The sequence below is a fragment of the Camelina sativa genome, chromosome 11 (assembly GCF_030686135.1).
Source record: "Camelina sativa cultivar CO46 ecotype springtype chromosome 11, ASM3068613v1".
NCBI classification, from domain to species: Eukaryota; Viridiplantae; Streptophyta; class Magnoliopsida; order Brassicales; family Brassicaceae; genus Camelina; species Camelina sativa.
In genome coordinates this window covers 16,430,896-16,456,550 of record NC_141890.1, presented here as the reverse complement: position 1 = coordinate 16,456,550, position 25,655 = coordinate 16,430,896, and the positions used below count along the sequence as shown (strand labels likewise).

General features: G+C 33.9%; 5 protein-coding genes and 4 non-coding genes across 10 annotated transcripts; 2 read left to right on the top strand and 7 right to left on the bottom strand.

Moving 5' to 3' along the window:
• Positions 1-6,648: 6,648 nt before the first annotated feature.
• LOC104723702 (protein IQ-DOMAIN 19-like) lies at positions 6,649-8,529 on the bottom strand. The gene is made up of 4 exons (XM_010442098.3): positions 7,995-8,529; positions 7,682-7,897; positions 6,996-7,574; positions 6,649-6,908 (listed from the first exon to the last, which is right to left on the bottom strand). Exons 1-4 carry the CDS (start codon positions 8,358-8,360, stop codon positions 6,885-6,887), a joined length of 1,185 nt encoding a protein of 394 aa, XP_010440400.2. The 5' UTR covers positions 8,361-8,529; the 3' UTR covers positions 6,649-6,884.
• Positions 8,530-13,229: 4,700 nt separating this feature from the next.
• Positions 13,230-14,138, bottom strand: LOC104728086 (uncharacterized). Its single transcript, XM_010447119.2, has one exon. It carries the CDS (start codon positions 14,136-14,138, stop codon positions 13,230-13,232), a length of 909 nt encoding a protein of 302 aa, XP_010445421.2.
• A 4,087-nt stretch (positions 14,139-18,225) lies between these two features.
• On the top strand, positions 18,226-20,041 carry LOC104723703 (uncharacterized). 2 transcript variants are annotated; one of them, XM_087476432.1, is made up of 6 exons: positions 18,226-18,517; positions 18,906-19,049; positions 19,137-19,223; positions 19,443-19,568; positions 19,652-19,747; positions 19,836-20,041. In XM_087476432.1, exons 1-6 carry the CDS (start codon positions 18,412-18,414, stop codon positions 19,925-19,927), a joined length of 651 nt encoding a protein of 216 aa, XP_087332558.1. In that variant the 5' UTR covers positions 18,226-18,411; the 3' UTR covers positions 19,928-20,041. The 2 variants fall into 2 exon arrangements, with proteins under 2 accessions (XP_087332558.1, XP_087332559.1); XM_087476433.1 differs by having other exon boundaries at positions 18,271-18,517; positions 19,839-20,041.
• A 346-nt stretch (positions 20,042-20,387) lies between these two features.
• On the top strand, positions 20,388-20,978 carry LOC147934091 (uncharacterized). The gene has a single exon (XM_087472462.1). It carries the CDS (start codon positions 20,388-20,390, stop codon positions 20,976-20,978), a length of 591 nt encoding a protein of 196 aa, XP_087328588.1.
• Positions 20,979-21,456: 478 nt separating this feature from the next.
• LOC147934090 (small nucleolar RNA snoR80) lies at positions 21,457-21,565 on the bottom strand. Its single transcript, XR_015573478.1, has one exon. It is a non-coding gene; the product is annotated as a small nucleolar RNA snoR80 (small nucleolar RNA).
• Positions 21,566-21,640: 75 nt separating this feature from the next.
• Positions 21,641-21,739, bottom strand: LOC147934089 (small nucleolar RNA Z152/R70/R12). Its single transcript, XR_015573496.1, has one exon. It is a non-coding gene; the product is annotated as a small nucleolar RNA Z152/R70/R12 (small nucleolar RNA).
• A 59-nt stretch (positions 21,740-21,798) lies between these two features.
• On the bottom strand, positions 21,799-21,894 carry LOC147934088 (small nucleolar RNA R11/Z151). The gene has a single exon (XR_015573518.1). It is a non-coding gene; the product is annotated as a small nucleolar RNA R11/Z151 (small nucleolar RNA).
• A 138-nt stretch (positions 21,895-22,032) lies between these two features.
• Positions 22,033-22,137, bottom strand: LOC147934087 (small nucleolar RNA Z157/R69/R10). The gene has a single exon (XR_015573488.1). It is a non-coding gene; the product is annotated as a small nucleolar RNA Z157/R69/R10 (small nucleolar RNA).
• Positions 22,138-23,265: 1,128 nt separating this feature from the next.
• Positions 23,266-24,420, bottom strand: LOC104723704 (uncharacterized). The gene has a single exon (XM_010442099.3). It carries the CDS (start codon positions 24,385-24,387, stop codon positions 23,266-23,268), a length of 1,122 nt encoding a protein of 373 aa, XP_010440401.2. The 5' UTR covers positions 24,388-24,420.
• Between the last annotated feature and the right edge of the window lie 1,235 nt (positions 24,421-25,655).

Genomic DNA, 25,655 nt, shown 5'->3' with positions numbered 1-25,655 from the left:
TTTCCTTTTTTCTACCAAAATTACTTAGTTTTTCAAAATCAACACTTTTAACCAACATTTTAAGAAACAAGAATCAAGTTTAAGTTTTTACTAATTCATTTAATATTTAGTATTAAACCAAGCCATTTAATATTTCTAATGACATTTCAGTTTTTACTTTATTTATAGATTAATTACTAATTTCAGAAAACCTCATCCAAGTCTTTCCATTAAAAGATCTAAGCTCCTATGCTCTAATGAATCTCAGCAATTTCTTTTTGATGCAGTGAGAGCATCTCCAATGCATCTCTATTTTTTTCCTCTATAAATAGAGAAAAATATAGCAATCTATTTTAGAGGCAAATTTGCTCCAACCCACCTCTATTCTCATCTCCAAAATAGAGATTGCTATATTTTCCTCTATTTATAGAGGAAAAAAATAGAGTTCCTCTAGATATAGAGGAAAAAAGAATAGAGGTGGATTGGAGCAAAAATGCCTCTATTATAGAGTTTCTCTATTTTAGAGAAAAAAATAGGGAAAACCATTGGAGATAGTCTGAGGCACGACTCTGTATATATATATACTCGCTTTGTCCCTCAAAGATTGATGTTTGAGGGATTTCACACAAATTAAGATATAATGATTATTAATTTTAAATACAATATTGTTTTCTTATTAAAAAATATTATATATTTATAAACCAATGACTATTCAGGATTTCAAATTTTCTTAATGATCACTTCTTGAATTTTACAAAGGTTTAATATTAATTAACTAAAAGTGGTAAAATATCAATTTTTGTCAGACAAAAAAAAATTACACAACATCAATCTTTAAGGAAGTACATTATATGTTTCCCATCTCTTCTAGAGAAACAAGTGGCTATTTCTTTGCAAAATATATACACTGTATATATGTTTTGTTTAATCTAATTTTGACAATGATTTACTTCCGAATATCTTATTTGATTTTTAATCTATGGTGAATTGATGGTATTGTCTAGTCATGGGTATTCGAATATTTATTTTTGTTATTGGTTTGGTAATTTTGGTTTTTGGATTTTAGATTAATTATCTATTCGTTTTTTTAAGAATTTTGGTTCGATTTCCTTTGGGTAACCTTTCTTGGCTCGATCTCTTTATTTTTTTCAGATAATTTTGGATTTTAAGGGTTTGGATATTTTTGGTTGCTTATTTGGGTAATTAAATGTATTTTGAATATTTCAAAATTTTTGATTCGGTGACTCGGATAATTTTCAGTTATGTATTTATTTTTGGTATAAAAATAACTAATATTTTAGATATACAGTATAACTGAAATTGTATTTCAGACATCCATTCAATTCTCGGATCAGTATGATTCGATTAATGTACTTTTTGGTTTTTAAATTTAATATCCATTAGTTAGTACGTCAATTTGGGTTCAATTTTGGTTTTCCAGTATTGTCAGTTGTTATTTACTATAAATCACACCTCGTTAGTTAATGAAATAATAATAAGGTTTATGATTCTGAATGGCACACGATTTCGTCGAAATCTATATTAAAATTTTTGAAATACATTTGGCAATCTACCCTTTTAATTATAATTATTTACATGAAAAGTCGTTACAAAAAGTATTTCCAAATTTTATCTAACTTCTATAAATCTTTTTACCTAATTCAAACATAAATATATGATTCTTCTTTTACCTTTTATTTGATCTTATATTTAAATATTTTAAATTATTATATAATAAAATTATTTAATAATTAAATTTTTTGATTTTTTGATATTATGTGATTCAAGTTTTTTTAAACGGATATGTATTACACAATTGATGAATAAAAAGATGTGTATAGAATGTTCCACACTGCCTGGAAAAATAGGGTACTGGTTTAGAGTCAAACTATAAAAAAATCGCAATAATTCTGAATACGAATGAGCATGAAGATTCATTTATCAGACATTCAAATTTCTAAATTTTATTTGGTTTATTCTGATTCTTTATTTTAAAGAAAATAAACTTTTAAAAAGTTAAAATATCATTAACTCGATGCTATAAAGATAAAACATCATTTTATTATTTTGTTAACATTATCAATATTAGAGTATTAGACATATTTAATTAACTTGATTGGATAAATATTTTGTAAAAAATCAAATTGTCTTGCGTTATGTTACTTGTTAAATCATAATTAAAATACAATCATACAATCTTAAACATTAAACAAAGTAAACAAAATTAACAAATAAATATAACTTTAAATTTAAAAATTTTAATCAAAAAACTTGTCTCGCGGTATACCGCGGATTAATTTTATAAAATGCAGCTCTGTTTTTATTTTCGATGAAAACTATGTAATAGAAAATGATGTATTCTAGCATTAAACATGTTGTTAATGTAAGGGTATCCTTAATTTAAGCTTCTCTCATATCCCCTATATAATATTACGGAAGTACACAACTTCTTTTTGGTAGACTATATAATTGTTATAGGTTATAAATTTATAGTTATTATTTGATTCATTAGTTGGTTACAAAATATGTTATATGAGTTGACTTCCTTAGTTATACCTAGATTATGATATTCTTAAAAAGATTATTTCAAAGAATAAAATAAAATCTTCAAAGAGTATATTTACATAACCATATATAGGCAACAAAATCTCGAAAATTAATCACGCTTAAGCGTAATTTCCGATTATGCAAACAAAATAAGTTTATTATAGTATATAAATATCAAATTAAACTACTTTTAAATATTTAAAATTAAATTAAACTATTTAATATTTCGGAATCCCCTATTTAATATTTCGGAAATACACAACTTCTTTTTGGTAGACTCACAACTTCTTTTTGGTAGACTATATAGTAGTTATAAGTTATTAAGTTATAGTTATTATAATATACATTAGTTGGTTACAAAATAGATTATATGGATTGGCTTAGTTAGTCATACCGAGATTTAGGGGTTAAAATAATTACTTTTATACTTAAATAGGATATTTCAATGAATAATACAACTTAAATAAATAAAATATATAGACAAATGAAACAAGAAAAATAAATCTTTAACAAAATCTTTTTTTATTAAACACGACACCCCTCTGGTGTCGCTCGACATCCACACCCAAAATCCCTTTTTGGTTCACGGGTGTTAAAAGCACGGGTTGAAATTTCAAGAAATATGATTTCTCTGATTAAATTAAAGTTTGGAATAATGTTGTTTGGTAGACTTTCTCGATCAAGATGATTTTGACAAACATATGTTACATATTTAGTTCTAAAATTAATATATGTGGTATATTATGGGTTAAGTCATAGAATTAACAATCAAAATACAATATATAATTTTAAACACTAAACAAATCAAATAAAATTAACAAACAAATTTTTTTTTTATCACACAACTTAACCTGCAGTATACCACGAGTCAAAATCTATATCTATTAAAATAGATCTTAAAAAATATATGTTATTTTTATAATTCATATTCAGCATATGATTTTATAGCATAATATTTTATAAAAAAATAAAAATAAAATAAAATAATTACATATATAATGTTCTGAATAAAATTTATAAAATAAACAAAAGAAATTTTAACTCGTGCTGTAGCACACACGTAATATTCTAGTATACAGTATACCGTGTGTCACACCTTCTCATTTAATAGTCTGAAGTTAGCAATAAGTTGGGCATTATATATTTTAAGAATTGTTAGGCATGCATGTATTCAGTTGTTGTTCTATTATGCAAACTTATCACCTATAACTACTTTTGCCACAAAAATAAATATTTTCAATTATCACTTTATAGAAAGAGACATGTTGAAGAACATTATTGCCGTGTACTCATGTATATTAGCTTTTTATGTTCCCTAATTAATCATATGTATATTAGCCAATGAGTTTTTTTTTTAATTCTTAATTAACAAAAAAAATTGTTGCAAAGAGACCATCTCATTCTTATTGAATAATGATTAAAAAAACAATTATAGCCGTTGACAAATGAACTGTTATTAACTCACGGCCACGGGAGGATCGGTGAGATAGATATATATATATATAGTTTTGGACCCGGAAAAGATGATCATCTTCGATATAGTATGATGTTTAGTGAGAGTCTAAGAGATTATATAAAAATAGAAAATTATAGGTTCCTAGAGGACTATCTTCACTCGTCATAAAATATACCAATATTTGTAATGTATAATTAGTAAAACTAAAAGTAAAACAAATGCATACAAACACAATAAAACAAATTATATCTTATACATACTAATTCATTGGTACATTTGATTACTTTCATTTCATGTATTAGTTTTGATAAAGTGGTCAAAATTACAATCTTAGAATCCCAAAAACCGCTAGATGCTTATATATTTTTTTCCTTTTTGTTTTGCACGCAAGCCACACTTCCACCAACAAACATACACTTCCACCAACAAACATCACTAAGTGTACGTCCAAGATCTATAAAGAGGATAATCAAGAAGAGGGGTCATCAAGATCACCCCCAAAAAAAATTTGTGACTAGAAAAGACATAAAAAAAATGGTGGGATGTCACAAAAAGAGATATATGCGAGAACAAGTTTGTAGTAACCTGTCTTTTTTGTCACTACGCGAAGCTAACATTCGCAACTCAATTATTATGTAAGGTCCTCACCAAAAGCCAAAAAGATAAAGATTTTTTTTTTTTTTTTTTTTTGTAAATTTGATTTCAATCTAGCTATTTAAGTATAAAACCATTGTGTGATTATGGTAATTACATTATTTCATGGACAAATATAAGCCAATTTGGACGTTTATGTAAGATAAAGAGTAGGGTCCTTATCTTATTCATATTTGCCATATGGTGAGTGAATTGTCAATGTTAGGTATGGAGAAATGTCGTTGTTAAGAGGGTGGCATTATTGTCCTTCACATCCCGGTGAATTTTTTAACAACACCGAACCATAACATGACCAACTCCGTCTTCAATTCTCTATATCAATATATGTACAATTTCTACGACAGTTTTATCAACCCATGCATAAATAAAATGTGTGTCCCATGTCATTAGGTGAAATAGAACGATACGGCTATTACGAAGGTGATAAAATACATAATTTTCTTAGGGAAATCAACTGTGTAAGATGTATTTCAATTATCTCTATTTTACAAGTCAAGGCGAGAAGTCCCCAAATTTATAATATTGAGAACTGAAGAACTCTTCAAGTCTTCACACCCATTTTTATTTTATAGATTGATTATTATTATTATTATTATTATTATTATTATTATTATTATTAATTTGGACAAAATAGATTGATTACTTAGCAAAAGAAGAAGATTTACGTGGGCTTTCAGATATAGACAATTTATATGGGCTGATCACCTTACTGGTCCATACCCAGTTAACTTCGTTGTAAATTTTGTTTAATGGAGTGTTCATATTGCAAACCAGATTTTATAAATTTGGACTAGTTTTGGGGATATTAGATATGTAAAAATTTGAGTACTTCCTGTAATGTAAAGTAACTACAGTAGCCAACCATTGATTATAAAATTTTGGATCGTAGTTGTTTACTTTATAGCTTTCAACTATTGCACAATGATGATTTGGATTATCGTGGTTTTTTTGTAAAAATTATAATTCCTTATGAAACTAAAAATCGCAATTTGGTTTGATTGTTGTGCGAGATTTACACGGAACTAAACCAGCTTAATAAGAAAAAAAAACTTCAAGAAAACAATTTTCTTTATTGATCTCAAACAAACTCAATGAAATTACAACGGGATTCTAACTAGCATCAAAAACAAGTTAAGGTTTTGCAAATATCGAACCTAGGGTTCTTGGGATCTTTTTTGTGTTGTCTTGTTCGGTCGTCAAGTTCGCTATTTATTTCGAGACAGTCGATCTCGGATAAGTCATTTGCCCTTCTTCGGAGGAGGAGAATATTTCATTTTCTCAAACATATTCGTATTTGTGTATATTCGATTTTATCTTTCTTTTACCTATCAGCAGGTCGCTTAGTGTTTTCCTATAAAAACTTGTGACATCCCGATTTCAGGTACATTCGGAAAGGTTTAAAAGAATTGATTTTACCACTTATGTCACCAAAGTGCACTTATCTTTTCGGTCAATGGTCCTCAGAGAATTCCAGAGTTAAACGTGCTTGAGCTGGAGTAGTTTCAGAATAGGTGACCTTTCGGGAAGTGACTGTCGGAACTGTGTGAGTGAGGACAAAACACAGGAAAAAATCATGTGGTGATTTGTATAAACGGTAACAAATCTTTAAAACCTACCGGACGTAGTAAACCGACCATCGGATATGGACAGACTCATTGGCCTAATTAAAAGACGGAGGCCATCAAAGAAAATGTGTTTGTAAGTGGACATAAGCCCACTAAAAATGACGTCGGGGCGTTACAAAACTGAATTGATCGGGCTTCGTTTGATTACTGGGCCAAGCTCTTTGAGTTTGATGGACTATATTTGGTTTAAATCAGGTTAACTGTATGGTGCTAAATCACTCTCCTACTGTAGCGTTATTGGTTTATAAGATTAATTTTCCAAAGCATATTTACATTTTGTTGACTTTTGTTCATTCTTATTTGATTACAATTCAGTTTGATGCCTAGTGACAATACAAATCCCATAGGTGCTGGCTCTGGTTTTTAGCGCCGATCGAAGTATAGGAGTTGAACAACGACAAACAAACTATCAAGTTATCTAAATGTATCATAAAGTTAATATGCGAATGATAATTAAAGACAAAAAGGGAAGAATCAAGATATAAGACAAGATGTCACTTCTACTAAATTCTTGCTTTACATCAAAGGATTTGTTCATGGATCAGATGCTATGAAGTATAAACCATAGAGCTCTTCGGTTTCTTGGCTTCTCAAATCACTTGAATACATCTAAATCACACTTTTCAGTACATGTTGTTTTCCTGAACCTGCAACAAACACACATATTTAAGAAACATCAGTTCCAAATCTCAATGCATGCTTTCTTGCAAAACAAGTAATCTTTCCGGACTCACATCAACATGTCTTCCGTAGTTTGTACTGGTCATAATGGTACTGGTGGATCCGCATTCGCTCTCCATAAGCGACATGTTGGATTTATCGAGCTTAATCGCCATCCACGGATAGGACTGATGATGATGATGTTGATGTTGTTGTTGTTGACTGTCCTTGGCTGTTGTATTTGATCCCAACTGAGATGAAGATCTCTGCATCCGTACAGCTCTAGGGACACCGTTGTTCCTCGGTGCTTCCATGGAAGATCTTCTCCTCCCGGTCGTCTGCGGCTTCTCATAGATCTCAGCAGGTCTCTGCTTCGGCGCACTCTGAGACCTAGCCTTGGCTTTAGAAGACTGAGTATTAGCCATGTAATTTGGGAAGAGAGGGTAATCGTAAGAAGACAAAGTATCTCCATTGTAATACTCTTTGAATCTGTTGAAACACTGAGGACTACTTTGTGCTGTGTTGAACGAGTTACAATCCTCGAAATGGCTACTATACGCTCGAGGACTCATCTCAGTTAAAGCAGAAGGAGCAGGAGAGTAAAGTTTTGATTGAATGTCTATTTCCACAATCTTGATGTTTTCTTCATTCTCCTGCAAAATCAAAAAACAGAGGATAGTAAAAAAGTTAGATATCAAACTGAGGATCTGGGTGTTGTCAAGTTTGGATTTTGAGATCTGGGTTTTGGTAGATCCATTACGTGGTAAAGGTTACTGATCCGAGTTTTATGAATCGATGTTCTTGGATTTGTTGAATCTCCGATCAAACGTATCCTCTGTTCTCGAGCTTTGGCTTGAAGTGTTATTAATGCTTGCATACATCTAAGTGTAGCTGTTGCTTGTTTCCTCACTAAATGACCTCTTACCAATGCTTGTAATTTCACTAACCCTTTTAACGCTCTTAATGCTTTCCTCGCCTGCCACAAAAAAAATTGTAAACATTAGATTCTTTCAACGCTAATTGAAGCCAAAGTAGAGAAGTTGATTCGTCGGAATTTTTGTAAAATTTATTACCAAATGAGAACGGTAACACGCTTGAATCTTCACTGCTGAAAATTCTTCAATCTCTGCGACTGACACGTCCTTGATTTGTTCTTCTTTATTGTCCAAGATTGCGACCACAAATGGTTCTGGTAGCGGTGGAGGTGGTGGGGGAGGTGGGGGTGGCTGTTGAGGCGGTGGAGATGAACCTTTGAGGTTAATAGCACAAGCTGGTGGTGGTCCAGTGGCTGAAGAACGACGAAAACTCCATCGGCGTTTCTCCTTAGGAGTGCCTGGAGTTGACGAAGTGAATCCACATTCGCTTTGTATAATGTTTTCCTTTCTTCTCTCTTTCTTTCCGGTTAAGAGACTTCGAATCCATTTGCTTGTTTTGCCCATTATTATCCTTCTCAAAAGTTTTTGTTCAAAACCACCATTTTAATGTCAGAGAAGAAGAGGTTGTAATGTGTGTGGTTTCGAGAAGTTATAATGGGACAGACATTTTCTTGTTTAAGACGTTGTACTCACAAACTCTTTAACTGCTTCTTTTTTCGGACAGCCTAACACCATAAGTGACTTAACCACCCATCACTCAATAACATTTAATTTCTTTCTTTTTTTTTTTCCTTTTTTTGTACCACCTTTTAGGTTGAATTTTACTTGAATTATGTTGGAATGTTTAAACGCTAGTTAATTTGTCTTTATTTTTATTTCTGGTCTCTATATGTAAATATCAAAACACATGAGCATAATACTATAACGCAATGTAGAGTTCGTCGGTTAATTATGAAGATATATTGCAAGTGAAGTAGTAAAAGTGTTTAGGAGGATGACCAAAGAATTTGGAAGAAAGAAGAAGAGAGGAAGCTCCACGGCCACGATTTATCCACTCGAAGGCCAACAAATCAGATTAGATCAGATTAGATCAGATTAGATTCCTTGATATCACAAAGTACTAGAATACCCTTTTACCCAACTCATCCTTCGAAAGACTAAACAATACTAGTATATTTTTCTCGTACAATGATGTATGGCTATATTACAAAATCAAGTGGCGTTATCCATATATCAATCGTTTGATAGTGTCATCAATGTTTTAGATTTTGAATTTGCATTCAGATGGAGTAGCTAGTTGTATAAATGTTTAGCCAACTTTTGTGTGTGTCTGTGTAAGATAGTAACGTTTCGTTGAAGTATGAATTGCGCTTTCTCTTCAATACTTGATTATGTAGGACGGCGTGTGTGATCATGAACCTAGCTAGATAGCTACGTAACATAATGAGATACTGATGCCTTACTGCTCATCCCAAAAGAGACAGACACCTTAACTCTTGGACTAACAAAGGGGTAAATAAGTCACTGGATTAGATAGCGAGATTTAAGATGGGTGAGTGAGCCATGTGAAAAAAGGGTAAAAAACATGCAGAATCCGTGTGAAATAATTTATCATTATCGTATAAGGGACGTAACTGTGTTCATGGATTTTAGCATGAGAATGAGACATATATTACCATTACCCTATAATATGATTATATCAACATTTGGAATAATAAAAACACGGTTGGCTTTATTGGCCCCCACACTGAAATGTATGAGAAAATGATGTTAGTACAGTAAAACCTCTATAAATTAATAATGTTAAGACCATGAAAATTTATTAATTTATAGAGGTTTTAATTTCTCGATAAATTAATAATTATTAATTTATAGAGAAACTTTCCTAATTTGATTTAAAAAATATTAAAAATAAGATTCAATCGTTACAATTAATATTTTTATAAATTCAATTATAAAGAAAATAACAATTATCATGTTTTAAAGATATAAAAATCTTTAAAATAAACTCTAGTAAAAATTAATGTGTATATATATACATATATTTAGATAATTTGATGTAATTATTAATTTATATTATTGATGGGACCATATATTTACAAAAGATTTTCAAAAAATTATTATCTTATTATATTATCGAATAGTTTGTAAAATTACACTAGTCCCAACTTGGGACCAGAGAAATTTATTAATTTATAGGTATTATTAATTTATCGAGTATTAATTTATAGAGGTTCTACTGTAGTTTACTTTGTGGTTAGTCAAATGAGACTATTCAATTTATATGCTTCCTATTGTTTCCATCAAGAAGATATAATCCAAAAACATGGTAAATGAAATTAGGGTTGACCTAAAATTGAGCTAGTTTTGGGTTACCATTGTCATGTGAATTAGAAATTAGTCAATTGTGGAATATAACTTCGATGGATATATATAACCTCTTCATGTTTTCATTTCTTCTATGCATAAATAGAAATCTTGTTGGAATTGTAATCATATTTGAAAATTTGAAAAGATATTCTATTTTCAGTAAGTGACGCAAAATAATAAAATTGGTATACTTATCTTTTATGTCTTCATCGCATTAAAGAATAATTCCAAAATGTTATTTTCATGGTCGGAGGACCCCCTAATAAAAATGTAGGACACGTTTTGATACTAATTACCCTATATTTTTTTGTTTGTTTCCCCCATAAATCCATAAGTGATAATTGGATACGATGCATATATATGTGATAGGTCAAAATTCAATTGTTTTGCTTTTGAAGACAATGATGGGTACTTCTAGTTATAGACAATTTGGGTTTAAGACAGTTGTCGAAATCGACAAATATTTTTAATTGTGCTTATAATTTATACACGGGAAATGTAGATACCAAAATAAATATGATTTAGTTGAAATCACGTTATAGCAATCAGGAATTGTCCATACATATTGAATTAGTTGTTTGTGTTGTTGATTCTATCAGTACAATATAATTGTGCCATTCAAAACACGTCTAAATGATATCGTAAGCCAAACAAAACAAAAAAAATGGTTGGAAATTTGGTACTGCAAGCGACGGCTTAGTCTTCGAGTCATAGGTATTTTACATGCAAGAGTATTATTAACTTTATTGAGCCTGTGAATCATATAAAGTTTTAATATGATTAGAATTTCTTGGAATGCGAACTTAATACATACATATATATATATAAATAAAAATCAAATTGCACCAAACAAGCATAGATATAATTAAGTTGTTGAATCACAAAGCCAATCATGAGAGAAGATTGCTGCCTCTCGCACTGTCATTGACGATTATTATTAGTGGTTAGTTATGAGTTGGAACTTTGTTCCAAACTATATACACGGGGATTTGTTCATCACTCCTTAATACATTATTAATGGGAGAACTTTTTTTTGTGTTCTTAGATTAAATATATAATGAAAATAATGTTAGATCAGTTGTTAAGATCATAGGTAAAAAAAATGGGAGAACTAATTGTGGTGTTTTTAGAATAAAGATATAGTGAAATAATGTAAGATCAGTAGTTAAGATCTTTTGTTAAAAAGCTAGTTATTGGGAGAACATGTTTAAAATAGTAAGCCAAATTATACTCATTTCCGTTGACATAGTACGTAACTTCAGGAGCTCGACCGTAAATAATATCATTAAATACTGGTGATTGATCAAGAGCATTTAAATCGTTATAAGTACCTGGAGCTCCAAAAAATGCATGCCATATCCAGAGATCTTTTGAAGCTACCGCCTCCAAAACAATTGTTGGTTTACCGGTGCCTCGTGAATACATTCCTTTCCAGGCTGTTGGGCAATTTTTCCACTTCCAATGCATACAGTCGATGCTTCCAACCATCCCGGGAAAACCCCGCAGTTCTCCGTAAAAGAGTAGCCTTTGAAGATCCGCTTGTGTGGGTCGGAGTAGGTATTCAGTGCCAAACAAGTCAACTATTCCGACGACAAAATGTTCCAAACATTTACGAAAAGTCGATTCAGAGATACGTAAATATTCGTCAACCGAGTCCGCCCCAATCCCATATGCTAGTAGTCGAATTGCTGCAGTACATTGTTGTAGCGGTGAGAAACCATTCCAGAAGGTTGCATCCTTTTTTGGTTTAAAATATGGAACTTCTTCACTGAGACGATTCACAATACGCAAGAACAATGACTTGTTCATGCGAAACCCTCGGCGAAATTGCCTCGTCGTGTAAGTCGGATTATCACTAAAATAATCGTTCCATAAACGTTCGTGGCCTTCTTCCCGTTGTCTATCAATATAAATACGTGTAGATGGTTCCTCCGGAATTTCCTCTTCAGCAGCTTCAAATTGATTATTAAATTGCTCTTGAAAAAATTGGTTCATACTATCATTATTTGGATCATAATGGTAGTGAAATTTGTTTGAAGAAGATGCCATAGCAAAGAAGAAGAGAAAAAAGTATTTGTTTTGGGTGAGAAGGAATGAAATATTTTATTTTGGTTATAGAAGGAAATATTTTTGTTGTAGAGAGAAGCAAATGTTTGTGTTGGTGCAAGGAGCAAATATTTCTCATCTCATATATACAAGTGATCAAACTAAAATCCAAAGAAGGCAAAGACATAGCAAACATCACGGGTTCATTCACGAGTACATAGCAACATCACGGGTTCACAAAGCTATCAAACTAGCCTAAACAAAAATCCAAACAAAAATCCAAACAAATAACAACCACCACACATCACGGGTTTGGTAATACTAAAGCAAACATCAACATCCGAAAGCAAACAACATCCGAAAGCAAACAACAACATCCACACATCACGGGTTGATCATTACTTGAGCTGGTTCACTTGGTCAGTCAGCTGGATCACTCGGTCCTTGAGCTGGATCACTTGATCCTTGAGCTGGATCACAAGTACCTTGAGCTGGATCATTTGGTCGTTGAGCTTCACGGACCTGGTTCCGGAGGCTTGTGAATCCAATCGCAGGAGCTGGTTCCGGAGGATAGTAACAGGTCTCAGCCTCCTCTTCTGACTCAGTACTATAGTCTAATGGGCTGTTTATACCATAGTCATATTCACGGTCCATGACTTCTTCAACCTGAAACCAAAACACATATATAAGTTCATGAAAAACATATATAAAACATGGATTCACATATAGCATATTAACATTGATATGGATTCACGGGTTCATATATAGCATATTAAAACAATGAACAACAAACATAAACATTGATTCATTCTAAACATTGAATCAAATATAAAACATCCACATTCATGAAAAACATATAGCATAGATTCATTATAAACATCGCTTAAACAAACAAAATGGGATTCATTAAAAACATAGAGACCATACATAGTTAAACATGGATTCAAACATCCGAGATTCGCTTAGACAACAAACAAGATGGACAAACATCCGCATACGTAGTTAAAAAAAACATAGTTAAAACAGTTCCGCCATTAGCTTCTTCTTCAATGCTTTTTCATCTTCGTCTAGGGTTTCATTCTTGGCAATGAGAGTGTCAAGAGTGGACATCTTTTGGAGTTGTTTCATGCGCTCTAAATCCTTCTGTTTTATCTCCCACATGTGACTAAACTCCGCAGATGGTGCAGCCTTCTCTTTGCCTTTGTTCCTTACTCTTTTCGTTGCCTTGATGCCCGCGGGTCTGCTCTCGTGCTCACCAACGACAGAACCCGTAGATGGTGCAGCTTCATCAGCTTTTCTCTTGTTAGAACTGGTTGTCCTCGGAGTGGGGTTCATAGCCTCGAGACTTGTCCATTTCTGTTCATAGCGTAGAACATTCCAAGCATACTCCATACCGAACTTCTTCTTGTACAGGTTAGTGTAGATTTGGTGAGCATTTTGTAAAACATCTAGATCGTTCATCCCACTAGCTCTCTCACTCTCTGCCTCTGCAAAAGCTCCACAGAACCTGCTCACTTCCTTACTGATTTTTTGCCACCTTTGTCTACAATGGTCAGGGCGCCTAGGCTGAGCACCATCACGGACATGACTACTTGTTTCGTAGTAGTCTCCTATACGGATCCAAAAGGACCCTGCCTTTTGCCCATTCCCAACTACTGCATCATTCGATGTGTTTAACCAGCCGCTTATTAGGATTAAGTCATCTTGGGTGGACCATAGCCTTCTCTCCCTTCGCTGTTCTGCTGTCTCTTCTGTTTGACTAGGAGGTTGACTCGGCTGTGAACTCGGCTGTGAACTTGGTTGTGAACTAAAAGAAGGAATTTGAGAGGAACCAATGTTTACATTGGGAGCAAAGCTGTCATATGGGAAGTTAAGAAGGCTAAAGTAGGGTTGAAACTGATTGTTAGGAGTATTGTTTGATTCCATAGCAATCAGAATTAAACAAAGAAAAGATATTGTTCGAAGGTGGATGATAGAAGAGAAGTAAAAGTTATGATAGATTGGAAGAAAGAAGCCAACAAGAAGGATGATAGAAGAGAAGTAAAGCAGCGTGAGAGATTGATAGAAGATTCAGATGTAATATAGATCACTTAAGAAGGAAACAAGATGGACTTAAGAAGCAAAGCGGTTGGACGTAATGTAGAGAACTTAAGAAGCCATCATTAAATCAAAAGTTAGGTGTTGTTAGGGAGTTTTAATTGTAAATAACAACAACCTACTTCAGTCAAATCAGAAGTAACTAAAAGTCATTTACTATTTTTTCAAAGTAAATCATTCATAGATTTGGTAACTACTCAACTATATTTGTTAAAGCATTCATAAGTTTCAAACCTTTCAAACCTTTCAAAAGTTTCACAAGTTTGAAAATTTTTGACAGTTTCACAAGTTTGAAAATTTTTGACAGTTTCAAAAGTTTAAAAATTTTTGACAGTTTCAAAAGTTTAAAAATAGCAGACAGTTTCACAAGTTTTTACACAACTCAAACCTACAAAACAAAACTACAATCACAAAGACTAGCCAAATCTAAGAGACATACAAACAAACCAAATGATAAAAGGTTAGATGGTGAGACATACAACTTCCCTCATTACACAATCAAACCACAATTAACAAGCCACTTCAATCAAATATAATCATTGAATAAACACTAATATCACAACTCAAATCAGGAAACCAACCTTGCGACTAACCTTTAACTTTCGAGCAAACACAGGTTTCTTGAAGAATCCGATTTAACTTCCACTAGTTGACCTCACCTACAAACCTCCGAAACAAAGAAATTTCAAGTTTAATTCATGAGTTTTATTGTTGATAAAAAAATCAAAATACAACTCTCGGAATTCAATCATAGATAAGCTCACTATAATCGTATAATGATTAATCCCAAATCCTATACTAAACCGAAACCTAATTCACAGATTTGAGATTAACCCTAAATCGATAAAACCTAACTCAAAGATTGAAAGAGGAAACGACTGTGACAAACCTTCTCTGTATGACCGGAGATTTGCCCGACAAAGGAGAGGAGGAGACAAAGGCGTTTCGATTTTGATTTTGGTTTCGATTGAGATTTTGGTTTCGATATGCCAAAAGCCCGACAAAGGAAACGACGGAGACAACGACGGAGACAAGGACAGAATAGGATGGAACTAGCTTTTCTCCTTTCGATTTTGGTGTTTCAATTGCCGGAAAACAAAGCTTCGGCGGCGACTATGGCGAGAACGAAGCTGTGGCCGTTTTCGAAAGAAAAACAAACCCTAGACACGATTTCGATGGAATGAGAGAAATGAAAATATTTCCTTCTCATTTTTTTTCTGACCAATCAGAAGAGAGGAAAAATGTTAGAACGGGCTGTGGATCAGTTCTGAACCAAGACCAATATTTTTGATCTAAACCCACTGTTCTATTTTTTTATTATATAATTGGGTTTAGAACAGGGAAAGTGTTTTGACTGATGGCCTTAACGTGTATTATACTATTAATAGTTAACTATACAAATTCTTCAATGAGCAATATATTAATATCGATATATGTACAGTAGCATGATAATACGTGTCGGTGTCGGTGTCTGTGTATGAAGCTGTCAATCACATGGCATGTTACAATACGTTGACTAGCTTCCTCCATTATGGTTTCATCGATCTATCCAAACCATTACTTCGATGTTTGTTGGCAATTTCTTTTTCTTATTAATTTCCGGCGGCCGGCAACAAACACGGCGCCGTTTGCCGATTCATTTATCGTTCTGACTTTCTAATTCTTGTAACAAGAGTCTAATCGAACACTTTAACTTTCAAGATTTTATTCTATTTGGTATATATTGGTTTTGGTCACTCATATTCTCTTGGTCAAGAATTCGCCGATATGGACTTAACGTATGATATGACACTTTCTCGAGGGAGTAAACTAGAGGTGGAGTTGCTAAAGAATACGACAATGGACTAATCAAATAATGATACTTCGTACCGTTTAGTTGGTCGAAATCAGTAGATTTTATTTTTTTCTTTATTGCATTTGCAGGAGATACTTATATGAGGATACAGAAACATAGGTATGAATGAAACCAAATTCCATTTACGTGTTAGTATCGAGACACATGCATGGACCACATAACCACTTAATTCCTACGTATTAAATGTTTACTAAACTGGATGAGCTGTCAATTTTTTAGAGTTACTACTATTTGGTTTATAAATTTTAGATGAAATGTGTGCATATCGAAACTCTCGGATCATGTCGATTTTTTTCTGCGTACAATTGTAGGCTTGTATTATAGCTTCTTCTTATTACTTCTACTTCTACTTCTATTTCCGGTTCTTTCGACAATCCAACTTTTTCAAGAACATACTAAAACCTAGCTAGCAGCTATCTCACTGTTTCAACTTTATTTGATTGACGTAAACATCATTTTCGTATTGTTTATTTATGCTACATTTGGATCTTTAGAGGTGTTAGGTAAAGTGTGTATGTTAAATTTATAAATGGCGGAGGAAGCATTGACGTATGCAGCCCAAGGTCCTAATAGCTATTTGGCCCATTACTATAGTCAGCTAAATCAATCAATTTTTCGTTATGGAGAAATATTTTTATAACCCGCCACTGTTTCCAGTATCACCAAGATTTGATCAGTTCACCAAGAAATGTGGCTTGATTGTTCCACCGTGACTCTCATCTCCACAACAAGCTCCACACAAAAAGAAGACATGAATGACCAAGAGAAAAAGCATGAAGGGAGGACCCTTCACAATCGCTTCTTGCTTAATTGTTCTTGAGGTTATGGATAAGATCACTTCACCAGTTCACATGGTAGAAAAAAACGGACAATACCTTATCTTTGTGACACAATATGAACTTAACTTTTGGAAAGCCCAATAACTTATCAACTAATTTGTATAGTAGTGTAGATTTATATAATGATGGGCTAATCCTGCTTTCATTATGAAGGATCTTGTTAAAAATCCACTTTTAAAATGGAATAGAATGAATCTACGATAGTATAACATGAACATCTCCACATATAATCATGCAAGTTTAAAATTGAATTATAAAGTAGCAGAGAACGTTTGTGGGGAGAATAAATATTAAAAAAAATAAAAATAAATAAGAATAGCAAAAATCCTTCATGTGGGGAAAATGATAAATTGATAGGTTGTTTGTTACATTACAAAATTTACTAGTAAGTAATAACTATTCAAAAAAATATAAACACTATTTTGCTTTAGAATGGCGATTGGCGACTGCTTGAAGTTGTGATATTTAATACATTAGCGTGTTCGATCGACCGATGACTTGACTTTTTTTGCCTTTCAACCTGGAAAAATGGACGGTGTATTTATAAACTAGTTGAGCATGTTTGACATGCTGTTTCACGGGATAACTACCTAGACGTGCAAGTTTTGAGGTAATATATATCTAGAAAATAATATTTTGTATTATTTTGTTGTTATGAAACATGGGATTCAAAACAAAAAAATAATACAAATATTACGATTAGGTTGAACATATACATTTTATTTATATTAGCATGTTCCTTAAACACTTTATTTCTAATTTTTAAGTATCACATGGCTATAATAAATAAATAATAACTTTTTGGATTTTTTTTCCCCAATAGTTTTGGTACTTTTAATGAGGAAGTAGCTCCTTAGTTTAGATGTTTGACAAAGAGGTTCCTTTCATGTATGGGAAATTTTGCTCCTTTTGGTATGATACTTTAGGCAGTTTTACACATGCTTGGGAGAAGAAGAACTTCAATAAGTAAACACAATAGCTATGTTACACTTATATGAAAAGCAAAAAAACTCAATATCTAGAATGAAAAATATGATACGATTTTTTTTTTCTTCTTACTTTTTGCTCCAATAAGAGTGATTATTATTTTCAAGATTAATTGATTAATCATGTTGACCCTTGGAAAAGAAAGAAATAGAAAATTGTTTACCAAAAAAAAAAAAATAGAAATAGAAAAGAATATTATACGCATTAATTGGATCTCAGCGATCAACTAATAACTAACTCAAGAAAAATATGAAGGCCAAGTCGGTCGGTCCACATCACTATTTACTTTACATCACCACCTTACACAATTTTACCAAATCCTCAACCAAATTAAACAGAGTCCAATAGAACGATCTTTCGTTTTCTTTATTTGGTGTTTTTCAAAATTAAACGGAGAAGAAGACAGACACAGGATTCATTCATGGCTTGTCTTAGGAACAAACTCTGTCTTGTTGCAGCTTTACTTCTCATCTACCAGAAGACAGCCACTTGCGATTTCCTATCTCCTCTTCTCGCTCCTATGTTCGGTTTGTTTCTCTTTCCCTCTTCCTCACTTTTCTTTTTTCCTGGGTTTTTTTTCCTTTTTTGGCTCAAATTTGGATATTGGTGGAATCATTTAATCCAAATCTAGATTACGTAATTTTATTAATTTTTTTTTTAGTTAAGTTCCTCTAATTTTAGTTTAGGCATGTAAGTGTGATTCTGTTCAGATTAGGGTTTAACTCCCGCCGGGATTTGAATTAGACAGACATTTTTTTTGTGTGACAGAAGTAAAGTATCTTTATAAGTTGGGTTATGAGTAGTAACTAAAAAGTGATCTTCTTTGAAGGGTCATTCTCAAATTTCGAATTTAATACATTGTGACTTATTTTAAAGTTGGTTGATGTAATTATTGTGAACAAAAAAAAAGAACAGATAATATATGCAATGAAGTGGAATGTGGGAAAGGGAAATGCAAAGCATCTTCGAACACAACTTTTATGTATGAATGTGAATGTGAAGATGGTTGGAAGCAGTTTGATCATAACCTCAAGTTTCTCCCTTGCATCGCCCCCAACTGTAAAACCCTCTCTGTCTTGATCACTGGTTTAGTTTGGTTTTGATCATATCGAGAACATAACAAAGTATACATATTCATCAATTTAGGTACCTTTGATCTAACATGCGGTGAAGCTGCTTCTCCAGCACAGCCCAAAACGCCTCCCAAAGACAACAACACTTCATTTTTCGACGGTAACAATGAATATCTACTTCTCTAGTCTCATTCTTTTTTTAGGCCTGTAAAACCCTTCGGGCCAAGGATTAGATTAGGTGGATATTACTCCTTCCCCATTATAGAGACTCGAACCTGAGACCTTGAGGCACACGTCCTTTAGAAGGTCCTCCTAAGAAAAAACTAGTAGGGAACAAACGTTGGGTCTCTAAACTCATTTGCTTCCTCGATGTGTATAGCTTGTCATTGGGTGGATTGTGGAGGAGGGTCGTGCAACAAGACAACTGCGTTTGCATACAGCTGCGATTGCCGTGATGGTTACCAAAATCTCATGAACATCACAACATTTCCTTGCTTCAAGAATTGTAAGAAGAACAGTTCTATAGTATTATTTTTATTGATTGAAGAAAAAAACAAAGAACTTAATTGGGTTTTTGTGTTTGGAAAGGTGCACTTGGAATGGACTGTTTGAATCTTGATATCCCTTTGTCAAACTCATCATCGTCTTCTCCACCTGCTTTGCCTGATAGCAGCAAGAATCAAGGTTTGTAACTCTTGAAAACGCTTGGGTCAATCTTTTTTGATTAAGATCTCTTAAGTATTAAAGAAGTTGAACCTTGTTTTAATTGCAGCAGCAGGATTGAATCTAAGAGGATCATCCTTGTGGTGGATAACTTTTCTGCTCTGTGTCTCTCTAGCACCATGGAGGCTTCTCTACGTTTGATCTCTATTACTTTTAGGTTTCAAATTTTGTGTACAAATCCTTTACTATAGATGTTGCTCATGGGTATTGTACTATTATTATATTTGATAGTTATACAATCAACGTTTTGAGAAATTTTAAAGTTCAAGATTTAAAAGTATTTTGGAACTCTAAAACCAAAGATATCTTTGTCTATGTTAGTCAACTAGTGAATTTTGGTAATTTTTGTCTTTTCCACATTAGTTATATTGTCACTCTCATGATTGCAAGTTGCACCCATCCCATTTGTCTTCAATCCTTTTATTATGGTTGTATCGATTGTTGTTTCTTTCTCCACCGGAAGTGCGCTGAACTTCCTAGAAGGAAATGGCATGTGCTACGCAATGAACGACTTACTTTAATCACAAGCACGACCAATTTCTTTGGGTGTCGTGCTTGTAATAAACCATCTAATGGTTTCAAATATCAGTATGGGGAGAAGATGTTAGATGCTCATTGCGGTTCAATTTCTGAGCCATTTTTCCATCCAAGTCATCCTAATCATCCTCTATATCACACTGGAGCAAAAGAAAGGATACAATGCAATGCTTGCAACAAGTTGACATACCCTGCGCTCTCTTGCATTGAAAAGGGTTGTGGATTTTCATTGGGCTTTGACTGCGCCACTTTACCACAAGTTGTAAAGCATAGAGTTGACAGTCATCATCTCTCACTCTGCTATCGCGACAAGGCAAGTGGGAAATGTTGGTGTGACATTTGTGAAAAAGAAACCGATCCAAATATATGGTTTTACACTTGTAAAGATCAGCAAGCTAGTTTGCATATAAAGTGTGTGATAGGAGACTTGTCAGGGCTCATGCCAAGAAGCACAATAGCGGTTTCTGGCATACCAAATAGTATGTCACGGCCATTTTGCATAAATTGTAAGTCGCGTTGCATGTACCCTCTCATCTTGAAGAGGCTTGGAACACCAGATACAACACATCATTGCTCTTTTCATTGCATGGTTGCTACCGTACTTGCAATTTTAAATGAATTAGGTCTGGATCAAGATGTCTCTCGATTGGAGTAAAGATAAATCGTTCAAGCGCAAGATCTTTGTTTAGATTTCTTTCACAACTTCATTTTCATTATGAAAATCATTTCCATTATGAAAATCATTTCCATTACGTGCTTTATTCCTTCGATGTATTAGGTGTTTGAGTTTTGAATGTAGTGTTTGGAAAAAATTTCCGACCCTTCGGCGGAGTAAAAATGTGATTAATTATTTTACATTGCCAACACCTTCGACCAATTGAAAGCATATTGCAGCCTCGTTGGTCACTATGCATTGTTATAGTCCTCGACTCCAACCAACAACAGGTTACACAGGTTCACCACTTTTGAAGTCGTGTACAAGCACAATGGTTGCACTTACATATAACAATTAACTGTCAATTGAAATTAGTTCAAAAGTTTTACAGAGGAAAAACTTACACCACCATCAGCCCTCAACCAAGTTACACATGTCATGTGAATTATTAAATGTAACACCTTCCAATTTCCAAGATAAATATACGAGGCATTTCCAGGATCAAAAGGCATAGAAAAAAGCAAGATGATCAGGATATACCACAACAAATATACCTGAAGGAATTGTATTTATCCCTCAGAATTGGTAATGGACGCCTTAAAACAAAAAGGCAACAAACAAAAAAACTTTCATCAATTAGGAAAAAAAACAAAATAAAGGAAAATGCTCAGTGGAAGGAGAAGTCGTTTAATTAAGGAGAGCTCACGGTATAACCCACTGCTCTTCTCACACTCTTCGTGCTTTTCTCTCATCATTGCATCAGCATCAAACCAAAACATAATACCAATTCAACCAAACCAAAATAGGGCAATAAAAGAAAAAGCCTCAGTGTGTGTAACAAATTCAGATCATAGATTCAAAGAGAACCTCACTGAAATCCGCTAAGATAATTGTTTTTTTTTATCATCATAAGCTTTTTCATACCCCAAACAAAAACATGAATAAACACATCCAATCCAAACAAAAAGCCTTCAAAAACAAAACTTTATTCAATAATGGATTTAAAAAAAAAAAAAAAAAGACAAGATTTGATATGAAAGGAAGAGGGGCTAATAATAATATTCAGACAGCCAAGGGGTTAATCTTCAACTACTGGGAGAAGAATCCCATATCTGAAACTCTAGTCCATAAAATACACTTTTGTCATCACCATATCATCATCATTCATCACCCCCTTCCTTCAACACCCATTCAAAAACATTACAAAACCCTAAACACAAATTCAGATTTCATACAAAGAGAGAGAGAAAGATGCTACGATTTTGCAGACGACGAAACCATCATTATAAACACACAAACTCATCTGAGAATTAAGGTTTCCCCCGGCGGCTGCAAGTTATTTTTAGGTTTTTTTTTTGTTTTGTTTGTAGCCCAATTAAACTACATGGGCCATATTACCTGGCCCAATCAATATGTGATGTGTTTTTTAGAACGAAGGCGAGTAAATCTGTTAAACTAGGTTCTATCCATCACTCGAATTAGCCTGAATTGAGAGATAAGGCTGATGATTTGGAATAGTTTAGCGACGATTTGTGATTGATTTTGACTTGAAAGTGTTTGGAGAATGTTTACGTTTCTTTTTTTTTTTTTGTAACGACAGCAGAGGTATTTCAGACACAGAGACAGATACAGTGAAGGAAGAGGTAAAAAAACTGAAACCACTGCGATTTTTGGAGAACTTGTCTTCTTACTTGTTCTTGTTCATGGCTCGTTTCTTTTCTACAAAACACTTATCTAAGGGATACTTATAGTAGCTCTGTAACAAGCTTTCCTGAGTAGTTTTTGCACTCTAATTCTTATAACCGAATAGACCGCACAGGCTTAATTGTTAACTGACAGTTTTTTTATATATTTATACACCTTCTTGGCTTTAGCATTTGTCCTTAAAATGATGTTTTTGTTGACGTAAAATGATATTTGCGTCAGTGACACAAGTCCCTGGAGAAGAAGCAATCAATCATTAGAGACCAAAGTGAAATAAAAAAAGTAAATCCTGATGTGGACTTTGTTTGTTGTGTAGAATGCGATGGAACTGGTGGACCAAATATTTAGCCGCAAATGTATATATTATATTACCAAGTAGCCTTAAGCAGAGAAGCTCTCCTTTAATGTTGTGTAGTTTATGGAGGAGTGGGTTGGTGAAGATACCATGTGTCCGTCCTGTGATTGAATCAACTCTTGCCTATACGATTTGCGATACGGCAATTATAAACGGTGTAATCAAGGTTTTATGGTTTATACACAGACACATTTACTTAAATCATACTATATGTTTAATGATGAGAGATTATATAGCAAAAGTTCGTTTCTGCAAGATTATATATATCAGTTTGAGATGGAGTATTGACTTTTGCTTAGCCAGCCTGAATAGTCTGACATGTTCGTCGACATAGAAGAATTCGACCGTGTTAGATCGACAAATGCAGGAATTGGAGCTCGAAGAAGGGACACAGAAAGCTTCAGAATTCGTGAGGAAAATGCTTTGATCTCCGATGTCTTGAGTGTAAACAGCGTTTCCTTCTTCCTCTAGCCTGAACACCATTATTGCTTCTGTTTTCCTTCTCGGAATACCTTCGACGATCTCTGCGGTCTTCCTGTACAACTTAACCATGAAAGTTTCACTGGTGGTTACTGACTCCACCAAGTGTTCGCTTGTGGAGCACGAATCCAAAAGGTCTCGTTTTGTCTCGGACAACTTGAGAAGGTTTTGAAACCGCAAGCTCTGCAACTTTGGGTTGTTGCTAGGGTTGTGGAGATCCCATGATCCGATGAGGTGGCCTCCAGAGCCGGCTATGCGAAACATGTAATCTTTCTTAGAATACATGACAGGGGAGGAGAAGAAGCAGGGGTCTGTCATTCGGACGTTGACCCACTCGGAGTTGCTTTGAGCCGGTCTGAGCTGAGGACCCAAGAACTTGACAGCCACAACACAGTCCTCTTCTTCAGGGAAAGACGAAGACATGGCGACGTTGGTGATATATTGGGTTTGGCAATAAGGCAGAGTTACAAGAGGAGGCAGCAAAATGCTTTTTGGATCTGTGACACTGTTTATATTTACTTCTCGCAGACTCAACACGCCGTCCTTCAAAGTAGGTAGCCATCCATTGGATGGTCCCATCGTTCCCATTTCCTTATACAAATCTCTACGTAACTTGTTATCCTTCTCATCTTCCTCATCCAACTTTCTAACCAACTCTTCAAAAGAAATGCCTTTGTGAAAACGTAGACCTGACCTCCTAATGATGATTTTTCCGGGAACTTTACATGGATCAGCGCAGATCAAGACAAGAGCATGACAGTGACTTTGCAACATCAACGATGGGAGGGCATTAGAGAGATGAGGAGAGGATCTCACCAACACAGGTCTTCGAAAGCAGAACTTCGAGGGCTGATTGAGAAGCAAAGACATGAATTATGTTCTTAACGGAAAGGAAGAGAATTAAGAAAAGACAAAAAAAAACAATTGGTGATCTTCTCCTCCTAAAACCCTATCCATTAAGACAGAAGGATATGACTTGGTCACCAAGTCTCCATTAATACAGAAGAATATGACTTGCTCACCAAGTTTCCCATCTTTTTTATATTTTTCTCTTCACCCAAAATTCCCTCTTTTGGATACTACTTGACTAATGGGAAAAAAATCATATGAAAACCAGTCTGACCAACTCGTGGCTGCTAGTAATAATAACAAACAATCGAATTTTTCGTCTAGGAGAAATAAACGGATGGGGAAGATCCCTCGAGGCTCATCATTGGCAGGAACGAACCAGTAATCATCGCTTCTTTAAAAGTTAAGAAATAAACCTTGTGGCTTTTTATTAGGAAACTGAGACTGCTGCTAATCGAAAGTAGAAACTAACCATTTTGGCAAATCCAATGTTGGCCTCAACGGAAACCCATTCTCGTCAAATCGCTTGTTTAGAAACTTCTCAAAAGGTCATGGATCGTATCTTGTCTCACTCACTCAGTCCGTAAGTCTTTCTCTTCCTTTTTCTCTGTTTTCAGATAAAAACAGAGCATTTGCGGACAAACAAAGCTTGTAAGACGTTAGACAAATTTTATATCTGTTTACTTTCTCTCTTTCATGTTCATTGATTTTTCCCAAATAGGGTCAATCAAAGTTTCGTTTTTTTTAGCAAATTATGTTCATGAATCTTCTTCTTCTCTTATCAAAAAAAAAGTTATGATTTAGAGCTACACACTCGCTTTCTGGGGACCCTAGAAACATAATAACAAGTTCATGGATTTGTCATCATCTCTTCTTCATTCTACTTTTGTCTCATTCTTAAACTTTTGTTTCTTTTCTTTTCTTTTCTTTTTGTTGGCAGCAAGAAGTGTCACCAAGAAAACATACCCACCTTCCACACCCATTAAAACATGACAATCCTCTTGTAGTAAACCCTAAAAATCAATCAACTACAACAAACATACACGAAAAGAGAGAAAGATCCAATGGAAATGAAGAAGACGTAAAGCCATATAAAACACAGCGGCTGCCGTTTTAACTCTTAGCCCAGTTAGTCTACATGGTCCCTATTACTCGACCCAACATACAACTTCATTATTTTTACACCTAACCTTTTTTGTGTCTCAACAAGATCTGGCAAATGAATGTGTGTTCACTTCATATATGCATTGGTGAATGGTGATTATTTGGTGCTACGTATCGATCACATC

What these genes read in the sequence shown, in the direction of transcription:
- LOC104723702 (XM_010442098.3), bottom strand. Translation starts at nt 8,360, where the DNA reads ATGGGCAAAACAAGCAAATGGATTCGAAGTCTCTTAACCGGAAAGAAA. An exon ending in GGATCAGTAACCTTTACCAC is followed by an intron (nt 7,575 to 7,681) that starts GTAATGGATCTA and finishes TTGATTTTGCAG; the next exon opens with GAGAATGAAGAAAACATCAA. An exon ending in ACTACGGAAGACATGTTGAT is followed by an intron (nt 6,909 to 6,995) that starts GTGAGTCCGGAA and finishes TGTTTGTTGCAG; the next exon opens with GTTCAGGAAAACAACATGTA.
- LOC104728086 (XM_010447119.2), bottom strand. Translation starts at nt 14,138, where the DNA reads ATGGAATCAAACAATACTCCTAACAATCAGTTTCAACCCTACTTTAGC.
- LOC104723703 (XM_087476432.1), top strand. Translation starts at nt 18,412, where the DNA reads ATGGCTTGTCTTAGGAACAAACTCTGTCTTGTTGCAGCTTTACTTCTC. An exon ending in ATTTCCTTGCTTCAAGAATT is followed by an intron (nt 19,569 to 19,651) that starts GTAAGAAGAACA and finishes GTGTTTGGAAAG; the next exon opens with GTGCACTTGGAATGGACTGT. An exon ending in TGATAGCAGCAAGAATCAAG is followed by an intron (nt 19,748 to 19,835) that starts GTTTGTAACTCT and finishes TTTTAATTGCAG; the next exon opens with CAGCAGGATTGAATCTAAGA.
- LOC147934091 (XM_087472462.1), top strand. Translation starts at nt 20,388, where the DNA reads ATGTTAGATGCTCATTGCGGTTCAATTTCTGAGCCATTTTTCCATCCA.
- LOC104723704 (XM_010442099.3), bottom strand. Translation starts at nt 24,387, where the DNA reads ATGTCTTTGCTTCTCAATCAGCCCTCGAAGTTCTGCTTTCGAAGACCT.